Source organism: Staurois parvus, unplaced genomic scaffold, assembly GCF_062004578.1.
Source record: "Staurois parvus isolate SC_StPar_1 unplaced genomic scaffold, SC_StPar_1.0 ptg000080l, whole genome shotgun sequence".
Taxonomy (NCBI): Eukaryota; Metazoa; Chordata; class Amphibia; order Anura; family Ranidae; genus Staurois; species Staurois parvus.
In genome coordinates this window covers 6381106-6402304 of record NW_028317876.1, presented here as the reverse complement: position 1 = coordinate 6402304, position 21199 = coordinate 6381106, and the positions used below count along the sequence as shown (strand labels likewise).

The window sequence follows — 21199 nt, the reverse complement described above, 5'->3', positions numbered from 1 at the left end:
CACCATTCCTGTAACCGGACCAGCTTCACTTCCCTCTGGATTGATGACCCATGAGCTTTAAATGCACACTGCGTTTATGTGTCTTACTTCTGGTGAGTGCGTTTTTCAGCCATTTCCACACGGATCACCAATTCTGAATTCACATCTGACACTGGATACATTCATATGAACAAGACTTTTAGTGGACAATTTTTTGTCATATTGTCACTATTTCAGCGCTGCACTATTTTATGTTATTGCTTTTAAGTTTTATTGGTTGCTTAGAGTGCTCAGCCGCTATCAGGATTAGCGCTCACTGCTGTTGTTTTCTTATGTATGTGTATATATAGTTATAGTGTGTATATATAAAAAAAAATTTGTTTAAACTGATCATTGCCATTGATAAGCAGACTGAACTGAGACTGCCATTGCTGACAGCTTCTGAAAATGGCTGTCATGGCTTACCTGGCTGTCATGCTCCTTTTTTCATTGTTTTTTTTTTTTTGTGGTGAGGGCATATCCAGAAAAAAGGGTTTAATTGTCAGCCTTCGTATTTTTTCAGGCATACAGTCGGTTTCCACAAAAGCGGAAGGATTTAGTAGTGTTATTCAGAAAATAAGTTGTATTGAATTAGAGTGACTTCCCTTTGCCTTCTGTGATGAAATGTAAATATTGATGACTAGTTAAACTAAGCCTGCTTTAACATGCACTTTCAGAGATCTCATGGTGTTTACAGCCAGGACAGAAATGCCCATGATTACGTGGGGAAAATGCAAAGTGAATTAATACTACTTGGTGTCATGGAAACAGAAGGCTTGAGGCCTGCTAATGAAAGCCTAATTAGGCATATTTTTGGTAACCATGTTTCCATAGTTATTGATTAACTCTATTTCATACCTGCTTAAATTATTGTTTTGTATGATGTGTCATGCTGGAAAATAGTTTAATCCATCATGTTGCAGTTTTCTCCAAGGAATCTTTCATCCATCATTTTGTGTTTTACTATACAGGATCTATAAAGTAAATTACTGCACATCTCAGAAAGGCTTGTAGGCAAAATATATTGCAGGGAACAACACACAGGCTCCTGTGAAAAATGGACCGATTGCATTTATAGGTTATTTTCTTTTCGGATGCTGTGCTGCTGGCTCCAGAACACATGCAGAGTTATGTAGGTCTGATAGGATACCAGTGCATGCTTGTTTTGTAGTTTGTTGCATTAAATCATTAAAAAAAAAAATTTAAAGAATGTCTAAACCCAGGAACAAACAAAATATGTATTACTGTTTACTAGTCCTTAGATGTGATGGCTGCATTTTTATTTTTTCAAAATGTATTTTTGTTTTTCACCTGGCTGGCCATACATTGTACAGTTTTCTTATTCAATTTCCTTTAGGTTTACCTCCAACTATGTAGTGCAAGGGCCTCCTTGACTGCATACAAATTGAAAGGGTTTAGGTTTGACTTCATATATGGCTTTTGTAAATCTAAAGGAAAATTGTATAATGTATGGCCAGCCTAAGACACTTTCTGATCTAGGATGACAATCCCCACTGCACTGTATTAGAACAGAAACACAATAGGACTGCAGGACTCCACCCATCTGCTGTTCTCAAAACTACACTGCCCAAAAGGAATACGTTTTAATCAGAGTATAGCATCAAGTCAGTTAAACTCCTGGGATATTGATCTGGTCAGTTAAGTAGCAGAGGGGGTTGTTTTCAGCTGCTTTGGTGTTAATGAAATTAACACAGGTGCACTAGATAGGCAACAATAAGACGACCCCCAAAATAGGAATGGTTGTACAGGTGGAGGCCACTGACATTTGTTTCCCTACTCATCTTTTTTAACTGTCATTCACTAGTTTTGCATTTGACTATGGTAAGTGTCACTACTGGTAGCATGAGACGATGCCTGGACCCTACAGAGGTTGCACAGGCAGTCCAACTCCTCCAGGACGGCACATCAATACGTGCCATTGCAAGAAGGTTTTCTGTGTCTCCCAGCACAGTCTCAAGAGCATGGAGGAGATTCCATGAGACAGACAGCTACTTTAGGAGAGCTGGACAGGGCCATACAAGGTCCTTAACCCATCAGCAGGACTGGTATCTGCTCCTTTGTGCAAGGAGGAATAGGATGAGCACTGCCAGAACCCTACAAAATGACTCCCGCAAGCCACTGGTGTGAATGTCTCTGACCAAACAATCAGAAACAGACTTCATGAGGGTGGTCTGAGGGCCCGACATCCATTAGGTATCTGGATGAAATTCTTGGACCCATTGTTAGACCCTACGCTGGTGCAGTGGATCCCCTTCTGTTGAGCTCTTTATTTGTTACTTTTTACAATATTAATACGTTTTTACGAACGGGCTAGGTAGAGATTTACATATTTGGGAAATGTGACCATAAGGCAGGTACATTTTTTGTGGGGCTAGAAATTTGATTTCAATTACATATTTTAACCACTTCCCCCCTCACACCTGTTCACCACCTATGGACCTGAGCAAATTTTATAATTCTGCTAAGGACCTGTTTATTCAGCAATAACTTTGTCATTACTTAACCTCTTAGCGCTGGTCAAACGCAAATGTGCGGCCTCCCGGCATCTGGGCCTAGATGCCGAGTGGCCGCAAATTTGCGTTCTATTAAAAAAAAATATATATAGTGCTGAGAGCGCGCCCCCAGCACACACATTGATACTCACGGAAAGGTCCCAATCTCCACTTTTGATCGGGACATTTCCCGATCATGTGACCGCGAATCACAGCGGTCACATGACCCTAAAACTCTGCCCGCCTCCCAGCTTCTGGAACCCTTAAAGGGTCGGAGGTGCCAAGGGGTTAAGATAATAAGATAATTTATATTTTTAAGGGCAAACAAGGCTTTCTTTTGGGATATTGTCTTGCAAAAATGTTTTTTTTACATGTAATCCTTAGACAATAAAACATAAAATGTAACAAAATGCACTTTTTTATGACCAGTGTTTCAAAATAAATAGTATTACTGCAGATAAAAGTATTTTCTAATCTGTAATTTTGTTTTTAAATTACACTAAAATTATGATTCTGGTTAAAAGCATTGCAAAGTTATTTACAAAAGGCGAAAAAAACTGTGTTGTGCCTTTTTAAAAGTGACAATAAAAAAAATTAACAAAACAAATATAAAAATATAAACAAAAAAAGTGTAAGTATTAATGGTTAATAGAAATGAATGGAAAAAAAAATCGGCAGGAAAAGTAGGCCCCTTTCACACTTGGCAATTTGAAATTGGCAGCAAAATTGTGCTAAAATGTGTCTTTGAAAAAATTGCGCAACACTCGTCACCCAAAAAGGACCATGTCATGCATGGGCCACCCTATGCATGACACACAGAAACGCGTGCAAATCACTGTTAAAAAAACTGCAAGTGTGAGCGCTTGTTGTTGCTATGGTACGTGAGATATGAATGTGTCCTGATGGTTGCATAGAGAATTATTTAGGGCTGACAAAGTACATTAGAGTACTCTGTACACAGCAACTCCAGCATAGATTACTCAGAACCAAGAATTGCTGGGGGGTAGGGAGGGGGGTCTCAGCGGGTGTTCTGAGCATCTCTGTACAGCCATTCCCATTGCATCAATTTGGACACAGCCACTGCTTCCAATTCGACATCCGTGTGGGTGTAGGTGCGTGTTCCCGAATGCACACTGTGTGAGTTTGGGGACATGCATCCACACCCACACAGATGTCCGATTGGGAGCATCAGCTGTGTCAATGCAACTGCTGTGTCCCAATTGACATCAAAGGGGCTGCATGGAACATCCGTGCATGCCTGTGCAGGTAAACACATGCCTCCATGAATGTACATTTTGGTATGCCCTGTGTGAACTAGCACTAAATGTAAAAGATTGTGTTAGTAAGTGATTTCCATAAACTAAGATTCATAATTATACTTTTATAGCGGAGGGAAAATGTATCTTGTTCCAGAAAATGAAAAATATCAACACTAAATTCCAAAATATAAAAATAAAGGAAAATGCTGCTGGAAGATAAAACCTCTATTAGGGCTTGTCTGGATAAAATTCATACCAACATTTCCTGCCTAGTTTTTTTTTTTTTTTTTTTGCCTGTTTTATCCAAACTTTGCAATTGATGTTTCTGTGACTAAAAAAAATGCATATCACTCTAGGTATTGCTGTATTATCAGAAGTAATTTATAAAATATAGCGGAACAGCTCTAAATAAAAATGTCATTTGGTATTGTTCTCGTCTGGTGTAGCAGGTCAATCCAACCTGTAAATGTGAACAATAAATTTATCATGACTGTAAAATAGGAAGGCAAACTTCTGAAAACATGGAGGTAAAAATGTTCCACAAAGACTGCCGTTAGCTGTCTGTTTTGTGTACCATGAGAATTTCAAACCTCTGAACATTTTTTCATGAAATGTCACACTTTTATTAGGTGACGCAACAATTTCTTGGAAATATTGTGAAAAGTGTTGGTAATTGGAAAAAAACACAGGAGAGAGAAATACAGAATACAGTAGCTTAATTGAATGAAACAGGAATACCTTGTGGTCCGTCTTCTAGCCATTACCATGTACATAATCTGCTTCAAGGATTCTGCTGTTGCTAATGAAAGGATATTGCAGATTAGGACTATTCTGTGTAATTCATGGGATGGTTTGAAGTAGGGCTTCTGTTAGTGTTTTAAAGTGGAACTTCACTCTATCATCATTGACTTTTTAATCCTTATGCTGCTAGCATTATGAAATAGGTAAATATATCATATCTACTTGTTTTAAACTTTTTTGTTTTTTTTTTTACTTTTTTTTTCTCTTCAGTTACTTTCTGGTTTCTATGCCTAGGCAAATGTTGTCATACATTCCATAAGTCTTCAGGAGGGAAGGGACCGTTCTAAGCTCAGCTAATGCCTAAGTTGAGGGCAGATGGATTGCAGGAAGTAAAGGCTACATAAATAATTTGCCCTTACTCGATATGGCCACTGCCAGAAATACCAGGGGGTGGTTTTCAAAATGGATTGTCGGCAAAATAAAGCATGGAGACATGGATGGTTGAGGGAGTTGCTTTGAATATTTAATTGCTTTGAACAATGAAATCACATTTATGTTTGTTGGTCTCAGATGCAGTGCAGTTCCACTTTAAGCAGGCACCCTTTGAAGGCAGCCACATAATAGCCACCTTTCTGAAGCCAGCCTCAGCCTAAAAGGGCTATCAGTGACATATAAAATGCAGTTTTTCTTTTTAAGGGTATTTTTCAGCCTTCTTTCAAAAGGATCCCCAACTGTACTGAGAAGATTTACATGGGTAGAGTGCACATAAAGTTCTGAAACTGAGTCCTGTGCACAGTTTCAGTTTACCAGTGTATTCCTACCTTATACACAGATACATAGTTGAGCCTTATGCACACTGGACATTTTTTACAGCTGCTTCTTGGGCTGTCTGGCTTTTTTTTTTTCTCTAAACTCCCCTGCATATTAACCTATGTGTCCTTGCACACATAAACTTGTAGAGGATTTTAGAGGCAGGAAAAACCGCCACTGCCAGTGCATCCAGAAGCAGCAGAGTTTTGGCAGAAGAAATGCTTTACATTTCTAAACCAGGCACGTTTAGCGCTTGAGCGTTAATTTATTTCAGTGGACAGAGTAAATTATTTATTCTGGCCAATGAAATGAATGAACACCCAAACGATTGACATGGCTAAACACGTCACACACTTTTACAAGGGACAGATGTTTTTTTCTGCCAAAACGCTGCTGCCAGGAGGCTTCTAGGAGAGTTAAAAAAACAAAAAAACATAGTGTTCATGAGGCTTTAGGTTGAAAAGAAATTAGTTTAGCCAATAAATGTAATAAAAATAAAACAACCCACTTTTATAACATGCATAAAAGTGTATAGCGATACATATACACAATTTAAAGGTCCATAAACAGCCATTTTGCAATATAAAACTTGGTTATAACTTTCTGGTATTTAAGACATTGGCTGAGCCTGAACTGGATTAGACAATGGGTGGAATAAACCTATTGCATACCTTTTCTGGGGGAACCACTTTTTTCCCCAAAAACAAATAATCCACATTTCTGCAGATGATGCATGATTCTGTTTTTTTTTCTAAAGTTTTGGATATAGTGGGGATGGGTTAACCGTCCATTCAGTGCTTATTGCTGTGTCCTTGTATGGAAGATTAGTCCCTTCGATCTGTACTGGTGACTGTCAGTGAAACAAAGTAATGAAAAACTTTAGGGTTCTCCCAAGAACAAGAATAGAAAGGAAATCTTTCAATGGGGACACCTGTTGTTGGGGATAACTCTAAAGGGGAATTGCTCTCACCATATTAGATTCCCTGTGACTTCTGTTGTATGTCTAGGGCGGGAAGTGACGGGAATTCTCCCCAACGATACACACGGCGCAAAAAATAACTTGAGAGGGCTTTTCATCTTTCACTATTTTATCCAATGCCAAAAAAAAGGATATATATACACTTTAACTTGAGGTTCTGGAACTGTAGACTATATAAAAATCTTTTATTGCACCATAAAAGCAGCAAACACACTTTGGAAGAAGCGAGTAAGATGTCTGTTTACAAATACTGTATCAGCAGCAGCTCACAGCTTTTAAAGGGTCAGAGGCTGGAGGCCCTGCTGCTATATTATTAAAACTTTAAAAATTATTATATAAAACCCCAGTTGTTAAGTGGCGGCAGAATAGGCTTTTCTGAAGATGGGGGTTTTCAGGGATCATCTAAAAGCTGACCGAGATTCGGTAACAGGAATTAATATTCGTAGATCTCCAGGAAGTGGACCTGTTACTGGCGGCACGCATTACTATAGCTAGAAGTTGGAGACAATCACTGATCCCGCTAGATGGGGTTAAACAAAAACTTAATTGGATAATGATAAACGATAAACTTACAAGCATTGTCAATGATGTCTCTCGATTTCAGGTGACGTGGCAACCGTGGATCAGTTATATTTCTATATCTTAAAAGTACTGCAGCTGACCCTCCCTATCTCTTCTCCCCCTTTTGGTATTCCCCCCCCCCCTTTTTTTTTGTTTTGTTTTCTTTCTTCTTAATTCCTTTTTCTCTTCTCTTGAATTGTTTGTATACTTTTGGTGCATTCTGTTGCATTATCTGGGTTTATTGATTAATGGGCAGTTTGCTACATGGTGGAGATGGTTCTTTTTACATATCACCAATGTCTAATAATGTTTTTCTTTCATATGCTTAACTGTTCTATGAATACAGTTGTGCACTCTATTTCACCATGTAGGTGGCAATTGCTGCTATATTTTAGTATTCTAATGTATACCAATTTTACCAAGTATAAAAGCTGACCAAGTAGGAGATAGTCAAAAAAATTGGGGTAGAGAGTTCCATAGGAGAGGCTCATGAAAAGTCCTGGAGGTGAGCACGGCAGGAGGTGACGAGGGAGATGTCTTGGGAGGAACGAAGAGAATGATTAGGTCGGTATTTAGAGACTAGGTTAGTGATGTAGCGGGGGACTAAGTTGTGAATGGCATTGTAAGTTAGTATTTTGAAGTTAATTCATATATATGTACATATAAAGAGTTTACTTGCTTCTGCCAAACGGTTTGTTTTTTGTGTCTGCATTTATGAAGCTGCATTAAAATATTTTGTAGCGTCCACCAATGCTTAAAGTTCATAGCAAGGTACCCTAGCCATTAATGGTGACTGCGCAAATGTTTCAGAATTATACTTGCAGTATATTCTTTTTTCTTTAAGCATGCTTATTAAAGTTTTGTTTTATATTAGAGTTTTAAAATCTTTGTTTCTTTGTGGTAGATTGTTTCCAAGCTGAAGGATGAAATCGCTCAAATGGAGAAAGAGCAGAGTGACCTGGACCTTCACATTTCACGGACAGATCTGTGGTGTGAGAACCTGGGCATGTGGCAAGCACTTATTAACGTCAGTGAGGTGAGCTGCATGTCACAACAAATAAAACTACAATATAAAAACCGGGTGTGTCTCTTTTCTTGTCTAGTGAGAGCGGTACATGTATGTACTGGACATGCATTGGTTGTGAGCATTTATGAATCTCAGGTGCAGCAGTGTTTCTTTTAAGTTGGACTTCAACTTTCTGAAGACATGTAAAGCTGTTCATATGTAAACTTAATTTCTAAGGTTACTATAATAGTTTGCATTCTGCCATAAAAAAATACAGATGAAGTCATGTGACAGATGATGGCTCTACTACCTAAAGAGCAGTTAACTTTAGTAATAATTTTAAGGCTAATAAAGTGAGGGCTTGTTTGCACCAGATGTCTCTAAGTTCACTTGGATGGGAAACTAGGTCAATGCACTTACAACCACATCATGCAGGTTCTTTCACTTAAGCCCTAGGAATGTTGAAGATGGAAAATGATGTACTTGGGTCTTGCACCTAAGCCCTAGGAATGTTAAAGAAGGTACCGCATTTTTCGCTCCATAAGACGCACCTAGGTTTTAGAGGCAGAAAACAGGAAAAAATATATTCTAAACCAATGGACTGCGGACACAGCACAGGAGATGACCAGAGACTGCGGACACAGCACAGGAGATGACCAGAGACTGCGGACACAGCACAGGAGATGACCAGAGACTGCGGACACAGCACAGGAGATGACCAGAGACTGCGGACACAGCACAGGAGATGACCAGAGACTGCGGACACAGCACAGGAGATGACCAGAGACTGCGGACACAGCACAGGAGATGACCAGAGACTGCGGACACAGCACAGGAGATGACTGCTGACCTTTGGGGAGGGGGTGGAGCGAGTATCTGAATTTGACAGGAACCCACTCTTACTTCCGCGGAGTTGTTCTTTTGTTAGTGTCCGCTCTGCAGTGGGACCTTACCTGTTTCTCTATCCAGCGCCGCGCTGTCTTCCTGGCTTCTGTAGTGTGGGCGCTCGGCTTGAGAGCCGGGTGCCCAGTGCGCATGAGCGAGAAGCGCTGCGCTTTGTGATTGGTCCGGCGGCTTCTGGGACCTGTCATGTGTCCCAGGTGCCGCCTTACCATTCACAAAGCGCACCGCTTCTTGCGCATGCGCACTGGGCACCCGGCTGTCAAGCCGAGCGCCCACACTACAGAAGCCGGGAAGACAGCAGGGCGCTGGATAGAGGAACAGGTAAGGTCCCACTGCAGAGCTGAGCGGCCGGCCCTGTATTCTGACACAGCAGCGGTGGAAATAACGGACCGGCCGCTCCATATTCGCGCCATAAGACGCACTGACATTTTCCCCCCTTTTTTGGGGGGAAAAAAGTGCGTCTTATGGAGCGAAAAATACGGTATATGGTGTTTTTTCACCTAAGATCCGGAAATGAAGAAAAAGAAGGTATTTGGTCTACTGCGTCCTCTTACCTGAGTCCTAGGAAGGTTGAAGGTTTTGTGTGTACTTGGTCCTTTCACTTAAGCCCTACGAATGGTATATAAGGTATTTAGTGTACTTGGTTCCTTCACCTATGTCCTAGGAATGTTACAAAAACTATTTGGTGTACTTGGTTCTTCCAGCTAAGCTATAGGACAGCTGAAAAAAATGTATACTGCCCTATGTTCTTACATGTTCATGCCAGAAATGTTCGAGAAGGTGTTTGGTATACTTGGTTCTTTCACCTAAGCCCTAGAAATGTTATGGTGTACACGATTCTTCCAGATGAGTAATATGACTATTACAGAGAGTGTACAGTATAGTATCGTCTGTTCTTTCATTTTTGTGCCAAGGTTGTTAGAGAAAGTATTTGGTGTGCTCAGTTCTTTCACTTAAGCCCCAGGAATGTTGGAGATGGTATATGGTGTACTTGGTTCTCCTAAGCTCTTGGAAGAAGATGTCAATTTGAATCAGTGTAAAGTTGTAACATTTAGACAATTCACATCAGTAATCAAAGCTGAGCATGTGTTTAAATGTATTTGATCAAAAACAAAATGAATAATAGGTAAGTAAAATGTCTGTCATCAGAATCACTGTGTCGGAGGTTTCCATCTTTGGCCGTGCATTAGAAAAATTAGCAATTAAAAATTGAGGCTTGTTTAACTAGGTCCTGTTGGAAGATACAGGTAAAACTCGAAAAATTAGAATATCGTGCAAAAGTTCATTTATTTCAGTAATGCAACTTAAAAGGTTAAACTAATATATGAGATACTCATTACATGCAAAGCAAGATAGTTTAAGCCGTGATTTGTCATGATTGTGATGATTATGGCTTACAGCTCATGAAAACCCCAAATCCACAATCTCAGAAAATTAGAATATTGTGCAATATTCTAGGCTCAAAGTGTCCCACTCTAATCAGCTAATTAAGCCATAACACCTACAAAGGGTTCCTGAGCCTTTAAATGGTCTCTGTCTGGTTCAGTAGGATTCACAATCATGGGAAAGACTGCTGACCTGACAGTTGTGCAGAAAACCATCATTGACACCCTCCATAAGGAGGGAAAGCCTCAAAAGGTAATTGCAAAATACGTTGGATGTTCCCAAAGTGCTGTATCAAAGCACATTAATAGAAAGTTATGTGGAAGGGAAAAGTGTGGAAGAAAAAGGTGCACAAGCGGCAGGGATGACTGCAGCCTGGAGAGGATTGTCAGGAAAAGGCCATTCAAAAGTGTTGGGGACTTTCACAAGGAGTGGACTGAGGCTGGAGTCAGTGCATCAAGAGCCACCACACACAGACTGATCCTGGACATGGGCTTCAAATGTCGTATTCCTCTTGTCAAGCCGCTCCTGAACAACAAACGTCAGAAGCGTCTTACCTGGGCTAAAGAAAAACAGACCTGGTCTGTTGCTCAGTGGTCCAAAGTCCTCTTTTCTGATGAGAGCAACTTTTGCATCTCATTTGGAAACCAAGGACCCAGAGTATGGAGGAAGGATGGAGAGGCACACACTGCAAGATGCTTGAAGTCCAGTGTGAAGTTTGGGGAGCCATGTCATCTGCTGGTGTTGGGCCACTTTGCTTCATTAAGTCCAGGGTCAATGCAGCGGTCTACCAGGAGATTTTTGAGCACTTCATGCTTCCTTCTGCAGACGAGCTTTATGGGGATGCTGACTTCATTTTCCAGCAGGACTTGGCACCTGCCCACACTGCCAAAAGCACCAAAACCTGGTTCAATGACCGTGGGATTACTGTGCTTGATTGGCCAGCAAACTCGCCTGACCTGAACCCCATAGAGAATCTATGGGGCATTGCCAAGAGAAAGGTGAGAGACATGAGACTGAACAATGCAGAAGAGCTGATGGCCGCTATTGAAGCATCCTGGTCTTCCATAACACCTCAGCAGTGCCACAGGCTGATAGCTTCCATGCCACACTGCATTGAGTCAGTAATTGCTGTAAAAGGGGCCCAAACCAAGTACTGAGTACATATGCATGCTTATACTTTTCAGAGGTCCGATATTGTTCTATGTACAATCCTTGTTTTATTGATTGCATGTAATATTCTAATTTTCTGAGATTGTGGATTTGGGGTTTTCATGAGCTGTAAGCCATAATCATCACAATGATGACAAATCACGGCTTGAACTATCTTGCTCTGCATGTAATGAGTCTATCTCATATATTAGTTTAACCTTTTAAGTTGCATTACTGAAATAAATGAACTTTTGCACGATGTCAGCTTTGTCCTTTTTTTCTTAGTGATGAGTTCTCCTAAGTATATTTTGATTTCATGTCAGATAATACTCAGAGACCTCCATTAAAGACCTCCACATCGGGGGGTTGCTATGGCTGCATAAGAAATACAAAGGAATGAATAACTGTGTTCTTCCAGGTGTCTGAGGAAAATGGTGAGCAGATGCCACTGTATTTCGTGTTGGTGAGTTTGCCAGAGTCTAGTGATTCAGATAGCAAGAACTGGACTGTAATGAGGAGGTTAAGCGAATTTCAGAATCTGCACAGGAAGCTCAGTGAGGTAAGTATATACAGAATTCACTTTATTTTAAATTACTGATATTTTTATCAGCTTCTATTACTGATATGTTTGAACTCTTCAGATTTATTTAAGCCTTATGTTTGTGTATATATGCTATAGTTTAAAATAGAAAAGTATACAGGAAGTAAAATGGCATTTTAGTTCCCCCTTAGCTTCAGGTTGAAATGTTGTTAGGTTCATAATTAAAATTTAGTGCAAACGTTGTTTTAGTTGATTAGGCGGTATTCAGCACTAGCACAGTAGAATATGACTTCCTAGGTTGCTAGTAAGCTTGTGCTGATTACCATTGCCTTAATACGATGTCAGGAATATGTTGCTGGGATCTCACACATATATGATAGCGAAAGCACAGACCAGTCACAGGGTCACCTCACTGCCATATTTTTGACCTACAAATATGGAAAGGAGATTCTTGTGTGGCAGTGACCGGTCTTTACTGCTACTAGTAAGCATGCTGGAGAGCTATCGAAATAAATACTTTCATTTTATTCTCACCCCACCCCACGCCACTCCACCCCACTCATTTTTGCCACTCTATCCCACCTTCTTACCATTCATCCACCCCACTCTCACCTTCATTCTGGGCTGGACCCCTCCCTTACAGCTCTGGTGCACACCCATCTGCAGTATGACTGCCCAACACAATCTGCACTCAGCACTCTGCTGCACAGCCTCACCACCGCCACTCTGCCCCCTCCCACTCGCTCTCACTATATAAAATTTTGAGTTTCTTTTTTTTTCCTAGTGTGACATTTTGTTGTTTTTTTGTGCACTTTTCTCTAAAAACCTTTTTATTACTAGCGCTAGTTGGGGAAAATAGGAAAAAAAGGTTTTAAAAAAATTATATACATAGAGATATAGATATATAGATATATAGATATATATATATATATATATATATATCTATATATATATCTATATCATGTGGGGGAAAAAAATCTATATATCATATGTGGGGGGAAAAAAAAAATATATATATATATATATATACATACATACATGTATACACACATGGAGAAATGGCAAGCTTGTCCTTCCATGCTTCCAGCTCTGTAACTAATACACAGATGCTATTTATTTGACTGTTGTCAGTACCTCTCAGTTGTTCAATCCTTTCAGTCAAATTGGTCATTTATGCAGAACAACACATTGTATGACTGAATTACATTTACAATTGGCTTTAATTAAAGTTTAGTATGCCATGCTGACAATGATCTACAGTACTAGTGCAGTGCTTGGCATTCACTGAACTACAAAATGATATAAAAATGAGAGTGAAAGATTTGTACACAACATCAAGTCACTGCATTTTCTCATAACTTTATTTGAAAAATTAATCTAGTTCTTTTTCTCTGAACAGTGTTTCCCTTCATTGAAGAAAGTACAGTTGCCTTCTCTCAGTAAAATTCCGTTCAAATCTGTAGACCAGAAATTTCTAGAAAAATCAAAAGCACAGTTAAATAATTTCTTGCAGGTAAGTCTCAACAGCTTGCACCCTTTTCCCCCAGGCTACTTTGCTATTTTACTGTAGTCTTTAAAGCAAAACTTTGCCCATAACTTGATACCAAATGTTATTTAGCAAGGAACTTACATTCCACATTATTAATTATGATACCAAAATTAATGTGTGCTGTAAATTGCATTGCTTCTGTTTCTTCTTCCTGGAGGCTGCCATTTTGCTGAAGCCCTGAGACCCTGAACAGCAGTAAATCTTTAGGCTGTCAGCAGATTGATCTCTACATTTGTGGCACAATGCTGAAAAATAGAGAGCAACTGAGCACGTGCAGTGCAGGGCGCGACAGTGTATTACTGGATTTTAAACCGTATAGGCACATATTTTATTATTTTCCATAGTTATACCTGCAAAAGGGACCAGCATGAAGTAATCTAGCAAGATTTAATTTTCTGACCAAAGTTCCACTTTAAAAAGGGCTACATCACTCAATTTTAGCTATAACTGCATATTAAATATATGCTAATGTCCTATTGATATATGGAAATGCATTGTTTATATACATGAATTAACTTTTAACAGAGTTTGCATTGTCATTGACCTCAAAATGTTTGCTCACTATTTTCCCCTCATTCCCTTTTTTTTTTTTCTCCCCCCTTCCCTGTTTTCTCCTCCATGGCACTTGAATATCCAGTTTATCCTTCTGCTTCTACTAGTATATGTTCTGAAATATTTCTCAAATGCCCAGTATGTCTTATACTTGTTGGTCAATGTATATGTTTCACGAATGCTTGTTCATCTCTGCTTATTCTACAATAAAATCCTTTTATCAAAACACATCTCAAAATTTTGAAATCTAAAAATTATCTAATTTGCCTAGCAGTACACATTCTTTTTGCTAAAACCACATCCTCTGTCCTAAGCTATACCGTTTTAGGCAGCTGAATATCAATTCTGTCCTTTCATGATAGGGAGAACTTCAACCAAAATATTTATTTCTGGCTGTGCATAGAGTGTGAAAGGGTTCTTTTAAGATTTTGGCGCTATGTTTATGTCCACTGGGGGAATCTCTCTACACTCCCTAGTGAGGAATATGAGCGAAAAACCTTCCTATATTGGGGGAAATCTTGCCTTAAGAGTTGTCACCGTAATTGATGTCCCCATTGGACAATTTCCCCTCTACTCTATTTTTTGCTATAAGTATATAATTTTAGATTTTTTTGTCAATTTTCTGTCCTGGTTAGAATGGTTACTAGGACAGAAGGTGAAAGTAACCAAACAGGGACACAGTAATAAAATCAGGGCTTCTATCCTTCTCAACTCTACCCTAAACTAGAAATAATAAATGTGTCATAAAATAAATATAGGGGACTGTCAATGTGGGCCTTCTCTAGAAAAGAGTTTTTATTGATCAAAAAGAACGGTTTACTTTACCTGTCTCTACTTCTGCTGCTGATCAGAAAATATTTTATTTTTGTAAGCAACACACACCTCGGTACTTTCTGGCATATTCTGAAGTGTCTTGATTTATTCATAAGGCTACATTTATCCTTTCCTCAACAGAAGCTGCTTTCTGATGAGAGATTATATCAGAGTGAGGTGCTCTATGCCTTCCTAAGCCCGTCTCCTGAGCACCTCAAAGTCATGGATGTCCAGGGCAAAAAATCTTCTTTCTCACTTGCCTCATTTTTGGAAAGACTTCCTGGGGAATTCTTCTCTCATCAAGAGGTAAGCACATCCCAGATATCAAAATTTTAGTTTTTTAAAGAATTGTTATGTATTCATAGAATACTGTAGGATTTGGGGCCAGAGCTGTAAAGGTGGAAGTCATTTCAAGCCTAATCCTTTGCTATGGCATTTTATGTTCCATTTTTGATATTTTCTCCCCGATTGGTTCATTGTAGTGTCCAGCCAACAGGAAACTTTACTGGGAATGCATCAATTATATTTACACTCAGTAGTTAATAAAATGTAAAACTGTTTTGGAAATTTTCTGCAAAGCGTGAATCTGGAAGCGCTCATCTCAGCTGTCAAAGTTGCTACTGCAAAGTCTGGTAGACGGCAGTTCAAGCAGTCCATGCTTGGTCAGCTGGAACAGAGGGCAGGGGAGACTTTAGGGATCTAATAGACCCCTGATGTTTCCATAACCAAGTACCTGTCACCTGCCCAGTACTATCACACGGGAAGCTTGTTAGCTTCCTTATGATAGTAATAAAGTTATGTGAAAAAAATTTTAAATATTAAATGAGAAAAAAAAAATTACCAGCACCCCATAAGCAGCCATTGCACAAGACATATTGGATCTCAACATGCACACTGAAGTGAGAAATAATTCTACACCCTTCATTTACGGTTAATGCTAAACTCTTGAGCTGTAAAGGCATTTCAGTTGTCACCTATTGAAAATTTTGGGTACTGTAGTTTTTGGCCATTTCACAGGTGCACGCATTTGAAGCTTGACATAGTTGATATCTATTTACACTGCACTCCCTTATCTTTTATGTTGTACAGAAAATTGGGAATCACATTGTGTTTGTGTGAACTAAAATTCATTTTAGTGCATTTTGTATTTAAAATATAGATTTGATAAACAGTTGCACAAATATCAAGTAACATACAAATGCTACTTTGACTTTTTATTCTACAGAATAAAATAAATATATAGAATATTTGGGAGTTTTTGTGTGGAAAATGAAATAAGTGCTGTGTTGGTGAACTGGTAATAATGAGATTGAATGCTTCAGTAAGCTGATCACTGTACACTGTTACCGTGTTCTGTGTTAGACAATGCTGAGCGCTGTTTCTGCTGATGGTGCAGATACTGGAAAATGAGAACTACTAAATTGAATAAATGTACGTCTGGAAATTACAACATCCAACATCTTCGTTATTGTTACAGCACGAGTAGAGGCTAGCAATTGCCTTTGTCTCAGCAGTTTTTTGCATTGTTAGCTGACACTATTAATTGGCCGGATTCTTAGGATATGACACTTGCTACTTTATGCAACAGTTGCTTTTTTATATGCTGTACTTCTGCCTGACTTGCCTTCACTTAAGATCATTTAAAGCCACGTTTCACTATTTGTTTACTGTCATTAAATGACTTTTTGGTGCATCTGTAGGATGAAACGGAGGAAGACAGCGACTTATCTGATTATGGGGATGATCTCGATGGGAAGAAGGATGCTTTGGCCGAGCCATGCTTCATGCTGATTGTGGAGATTTTTGAGCTGCGAGGAAGTTGGTGTTCCTTATTGACACAGATCACAGATGTTTGTTGTACAGAATACCATGATGCTTATGTGGTGGATCATTCTTCATAGGAGTCGTACCTGTCACACTGCTGCCCTTAGCAATACGCTGTTTGTTATCTATATTATATTGAGAGTGCTGCTGCAACACTGACATCTATAGACAAACATTAATACCACAGTGTAATGAACACGTCTTCATGACAACAGTATTTGGAGACGTTGGAATCTGTACACATGTATTTGCACTTTGTTTCCAATTTAGTCATGTTCATATGGGGTCCATGTATGGCCAGTATAACATTCTATAGACTAGGTATGATAATAGAATGAAGCACTAGTCTTCATTATACTTCATAGCTGGATCTCCAGACATGTACAGTAGATGTTACTATCTGTTTCATATGATGTGTCCGAAATAATATTGCACAATATCTCATGTAAAATAAATGGTTCAAATAATCCAGTGTGCTGTGTGCCCATTGTAGAATACATGACCACATAAGTATCACAGGTAAGGAGTGATATCTTTCCTGACAAGTGTTTGTTTTATTGCAGTGTTTAAGTGGGTGAGAAAGACACTAATTGCACTGGTACAAATTACATTTGGAAGAACCATAAACAAGTAAGCTTTGAATGTTCTTTTTTCAGTTTTATGTTTATCACTGGTGACATTTGGGGATAATGGATTTACTGGTGAAACTTGAAAAATTAGAATATTGTGCAAAAGTTCATTTATTTCAGTAATGCAACTTAAAAGGTAAAACTAATATATGAGATAGACTCATTATATGCAAAGCAAGATAGTTCAAGCCGTGATTTGTCATAACTGTGATGATTATGGCTTACAGCTCATGAAAACCCCAAATCCACAATCTCAGAAAATTAGAATATTACATGCAATCAATAAAACAAGGATTGTACATAGAACAATATCGGACCTCTGAAAAGTATAAGCATGCATATGTACTCAGTACTTGGTTTGGACCCCTTTTGCAGTAATTACCGCCTCAACACGGCGTGGCATGGAAGCTATCACCCTGGGGCACTGCTGAGGTGTTATGGAAGACCAGGATGCTTCAATAGCGGCCTTCAGCTCTTCTGCATTGTTCGGTCTCATGTCTCATCTTTCTCTTGGCAATGCCCCATAGATTCTCTATGGGGTTCAGGTCAGGTGAGTTTGCTGGCCAATCAAGCACAGTAATCCCACAGTCATTGAACCAGGTTTTGGTGCTTTTAGCAGTGTGGGCAGGTGCCAAGTCCTGCTGGAATATGAAGTCAGCATCCCCATAAAGCTCGTCTGCGGAAGGAAGCATGAAGTGCTCCAAAATCTCCTGGTAGACGGCTGCGTTGACCCTGGACTTAATGAAGCACAGTGGACCAACACCAGCAGATGACATGGATCCCCAAATCAACACAGACTGTGGAAACTTCACACTGGACTTCAAGCATCTTGCAGTGTGTGCCTCTCCATTCTTCCTCCATACTCTGGGTCCTTGGTTTCCAAATGAGATGCAAAAATTGCTCTCATCAGAAAAGAGGACTTTGGACCACTGAGCAACAGACCAGGTCTGTTTTTCGTTAGCCCAGGTAAGACGCTTCTAACATTGTTTGTTGTTCAGGAGCGACTTGACAAGAGGAATACGACATTTGAAGCCCATGTCCAGGATCCATCTGTGTGTGGTGGCTCTTGATTCACTGACTCCAGCCTCAGTCCACTCCTTGTGAAAGTCCCCAACACTTTTGAATGGCCTTTTCCTGACAATCCTCTCCAGGCTGCGGTCATCCCTGCTGCTTGTGCACCTTTTTCTTCCACACTTTTCCCTTCCACATAACTTTCTATTAATGTGCTTTGATACAGCACTTTGGGAACATCCAACTTCTTTTGCAATTACCTTTTGAGGCTTTCCCTCCTTATTGAGGGTGTCAATGATGGTTTTCTGCACAACTGTCAGGTCAGCAGTCTTTCCCATGATTGTGATTCCTACTGAACCAGACTGAGAGACCATTTAAAGGCTCAGGAACCCTTTGCAGGTGTTATGGCTTAATTAGCTGATTAGAGTGGGACACTTTAAGCCTAAAATATTGCACCTTTTCACAATATTCTAATTTTCTGAGATTGTGGATTTGGGGTTTCCATGAGCTGTAAGCCATAATCATCACAATTATGACAAATCACGTCTTGAACTATCTTGCTTTGCATGTAATGAGTCTATCTCATATATTAGTTTCACCTTTTAAGTTGCATTACTGAAATAAATGAACTTTTGCACAATATTATAATTTTTCGAGTTTCACCTGTATATAGTGACCCACAGGCCTATTGTTGCCTCAGTCCAGAATTTTTGGGTCTTACTGAAGCAGTGCAGTGCTTGTGGGTTCTCATTTTAAAAGGCACTTTTTTATTTTTCCTAATGGTTACATATGTCCAAAGGCATTACTAAAATACAGTGAAGGAAATCAGTATTTGTTCCCCTGCTGATTTTGAATGTTTGCCCACTCACAAAGAAATGATCAGTCTAAAAATTGAATGGTAGGTGTATTGTAACGCAGAGACAGAATAGCAACAAAAAATTCAAAAGAAATGCATGTCTAACAAATTATGCAGGGATTTGCATGTTCATGAGGGAAATAAGTATTTGATTAAGAAAACCAGGCTGCTTGGTTTTCTTCCCAAATTTCACCAGTTTGTTATCATAGAACTAAATTTCACTTTATAATAATTCACCAATAAGGTCTCATTCAGACAGGGGATTAACCTTGTCCTCCATGCAGAGCCACTGGCAGATGCGTGTGCACCCACCTCTGAGCTTCATGCAGGCAGCCCATAGAAGTGGATGCACATGCAGTGGACACAATTGCTTGTCAAAGTTTGGCATGAGTGCAGGAGCAAGTGCATGGATGTGAACGTAGAGGCTCTGGCATGCGATTGTATCAGTTCAGCCACTGCGTGTGCATCCACTTCTATGGGCTGCCTGCATGCAGCTTAGAGGTGGATGCACACACATCTGCCATTGGCTCTGCATGGAGGACGGGCTTAATCACCCATCTGAATGACCCATAATTCAATTAATTGACTAGCTTAGATTTGTCATTCAGGTACTAGAAATTACAGTTTATGCGTAGAGCAGACAAAGTAGATTCCAATGAACTGTACATTAAACACAAAAAGCAAGCATACATGCTGGCTTCTTAAAAACAGAAGAGAAGATTTTATATATCTACAGGCGATCCAGTACAGTGAAGGAAGTACTGAAATGCTGCAAGGGAGAACAAGGGGGTGCAACAAACTTCTGTGTTACCATAGGTATAAGCGGGAAAACAGGGGAAAAAAAATGTACTCACAAGCATAGGTATGAATAGTGCATATTAGAATTTTCAAATTAGGAGGGTAACTGTTAACTTGTTCACAAAACAATTTCACTCAGGGTGGCAGTCTCCATAGAGATGGTATGTAGGCCGCTAATCTTCACTCTGGTAGCAAAAAGTCCTTGGTTAGTGGAACTTCTCATAGGGCCCAGGCAAATATTTAAGAACATCCTCTCCCCTGTTTGTGACCAGTAGCAGGGTAGCGGCGTGGTTCTGGGTGCATCAACAGATGATCTGTTAATACCTTGAATTGCAACATTCCTGTTGCTTGGTTGTGTCCTCTCCAAGCAGGGCAGCATCCACTTCTGAATTGCTGTATCCTTGGCATTGTGTTTTGGAGGCAGTTGTCCTTTGTCAGTCTAGTGCAGCGGTTCTCAACCTGGGGGTCGCGACCCCTTTGGGGGTCGAACGACCATTTCCCAGGGGTCGCCTAAGACCATCGGAAAACACATATTTCCGATGGTCTTAGGAACCGAGACACCGCTGCTGTCTCCGGCGATGTGTGGGCGGGATGATATGCTGCCCCTGTCACCGCCTCCTCGCCGCTGATTGGCCACCGGAACTGTAGCTCAGGAGAGGCACACAGGCGGCCAATCACCGGCAAGAAGGTGGAGCTTGGAGAGGAGGAGCCGAGCGGCAGCGCGCGGAGATCGAAGAAGATCGAGGGAGCTGCAGGAGCGAGTGAAGAAAGAGGCCAGAGAAGGAAGACAGCTGACAGGTAAGTGCAAATTTTGCTGCTGCAGCCCGGTATGCAGGCTGTAGATGGGAGAGGGAGAGAGCGAGCCCAGGCTGGAGCAGGAGTCAGCAAGGTAAGTATCATTGGTGTCAGTGGAAGGGATAGTGCCCCATCATTTGTGTCACTAATACCAACGATGGGGCACTATTCCTCCCCCCACTGACACCAACGATGGGGCACTGTTCCTCCCCCCACTGACACCAACAGTGGGGCACTGTTCCTCCCCCCACTGACACCAACGGTGGGGCGCTGTTCCTCCCCCCACTGACACCAACGGTGGGGCGCTGTTCCTCCCCCCACTGACACCAACGGTGGGGCGCTGTTCCTCCCCCCACTGACGCCAACGGTGGGGCGCTGTTCCTCCCCCCACTGACACCAACGGTGGGGCGCTGTTCCTCCCCCCACTGACGCCAACGGTGGGGCGCTGTTCCTCCCCCCACTGACGCCAACGGTGGGGCGCTGTTCCTCCCCCCACTGACGCCAAC

The 21199-nt window shown here is 40.6% G+C and overlaps 1 protein-coding gene across 1 annotated transcript in view; it reads left to right on the top strand.

Annotated features, from left to right (window-relative positions):
- Window positions 1-21199, top strand: part of SNX25 (sorting nexin 25) — a 254683-nt gene that overhangs the window by 222353 nt on the left and 11131 nt on the right. Inside the window, exons 11-16 of the mRNA XM_089669604.1 lie at window positions 7786-7917; window positions 11744-11884; window positions 13266-13379; window positions 14922-15086; window positions 16481-16598; window positions 17168-17234. Of these exons, the coding sequence (XP_089525730.1) occupies window positions 7786-7917; window positions 11744-11884; window positions 13266-13379; window positions 14922-15086; window positions 16481-16598; window positions 17168-17234 (737 nt within the window). The remainder of the gene's footprint in view (window positions 1-7785; window positions 7918-11743; window positions 11885-13265; window positions 13380-14921; window positions 15087-16480; window positions 16599-17167; window positions 17235-21199) is intronic.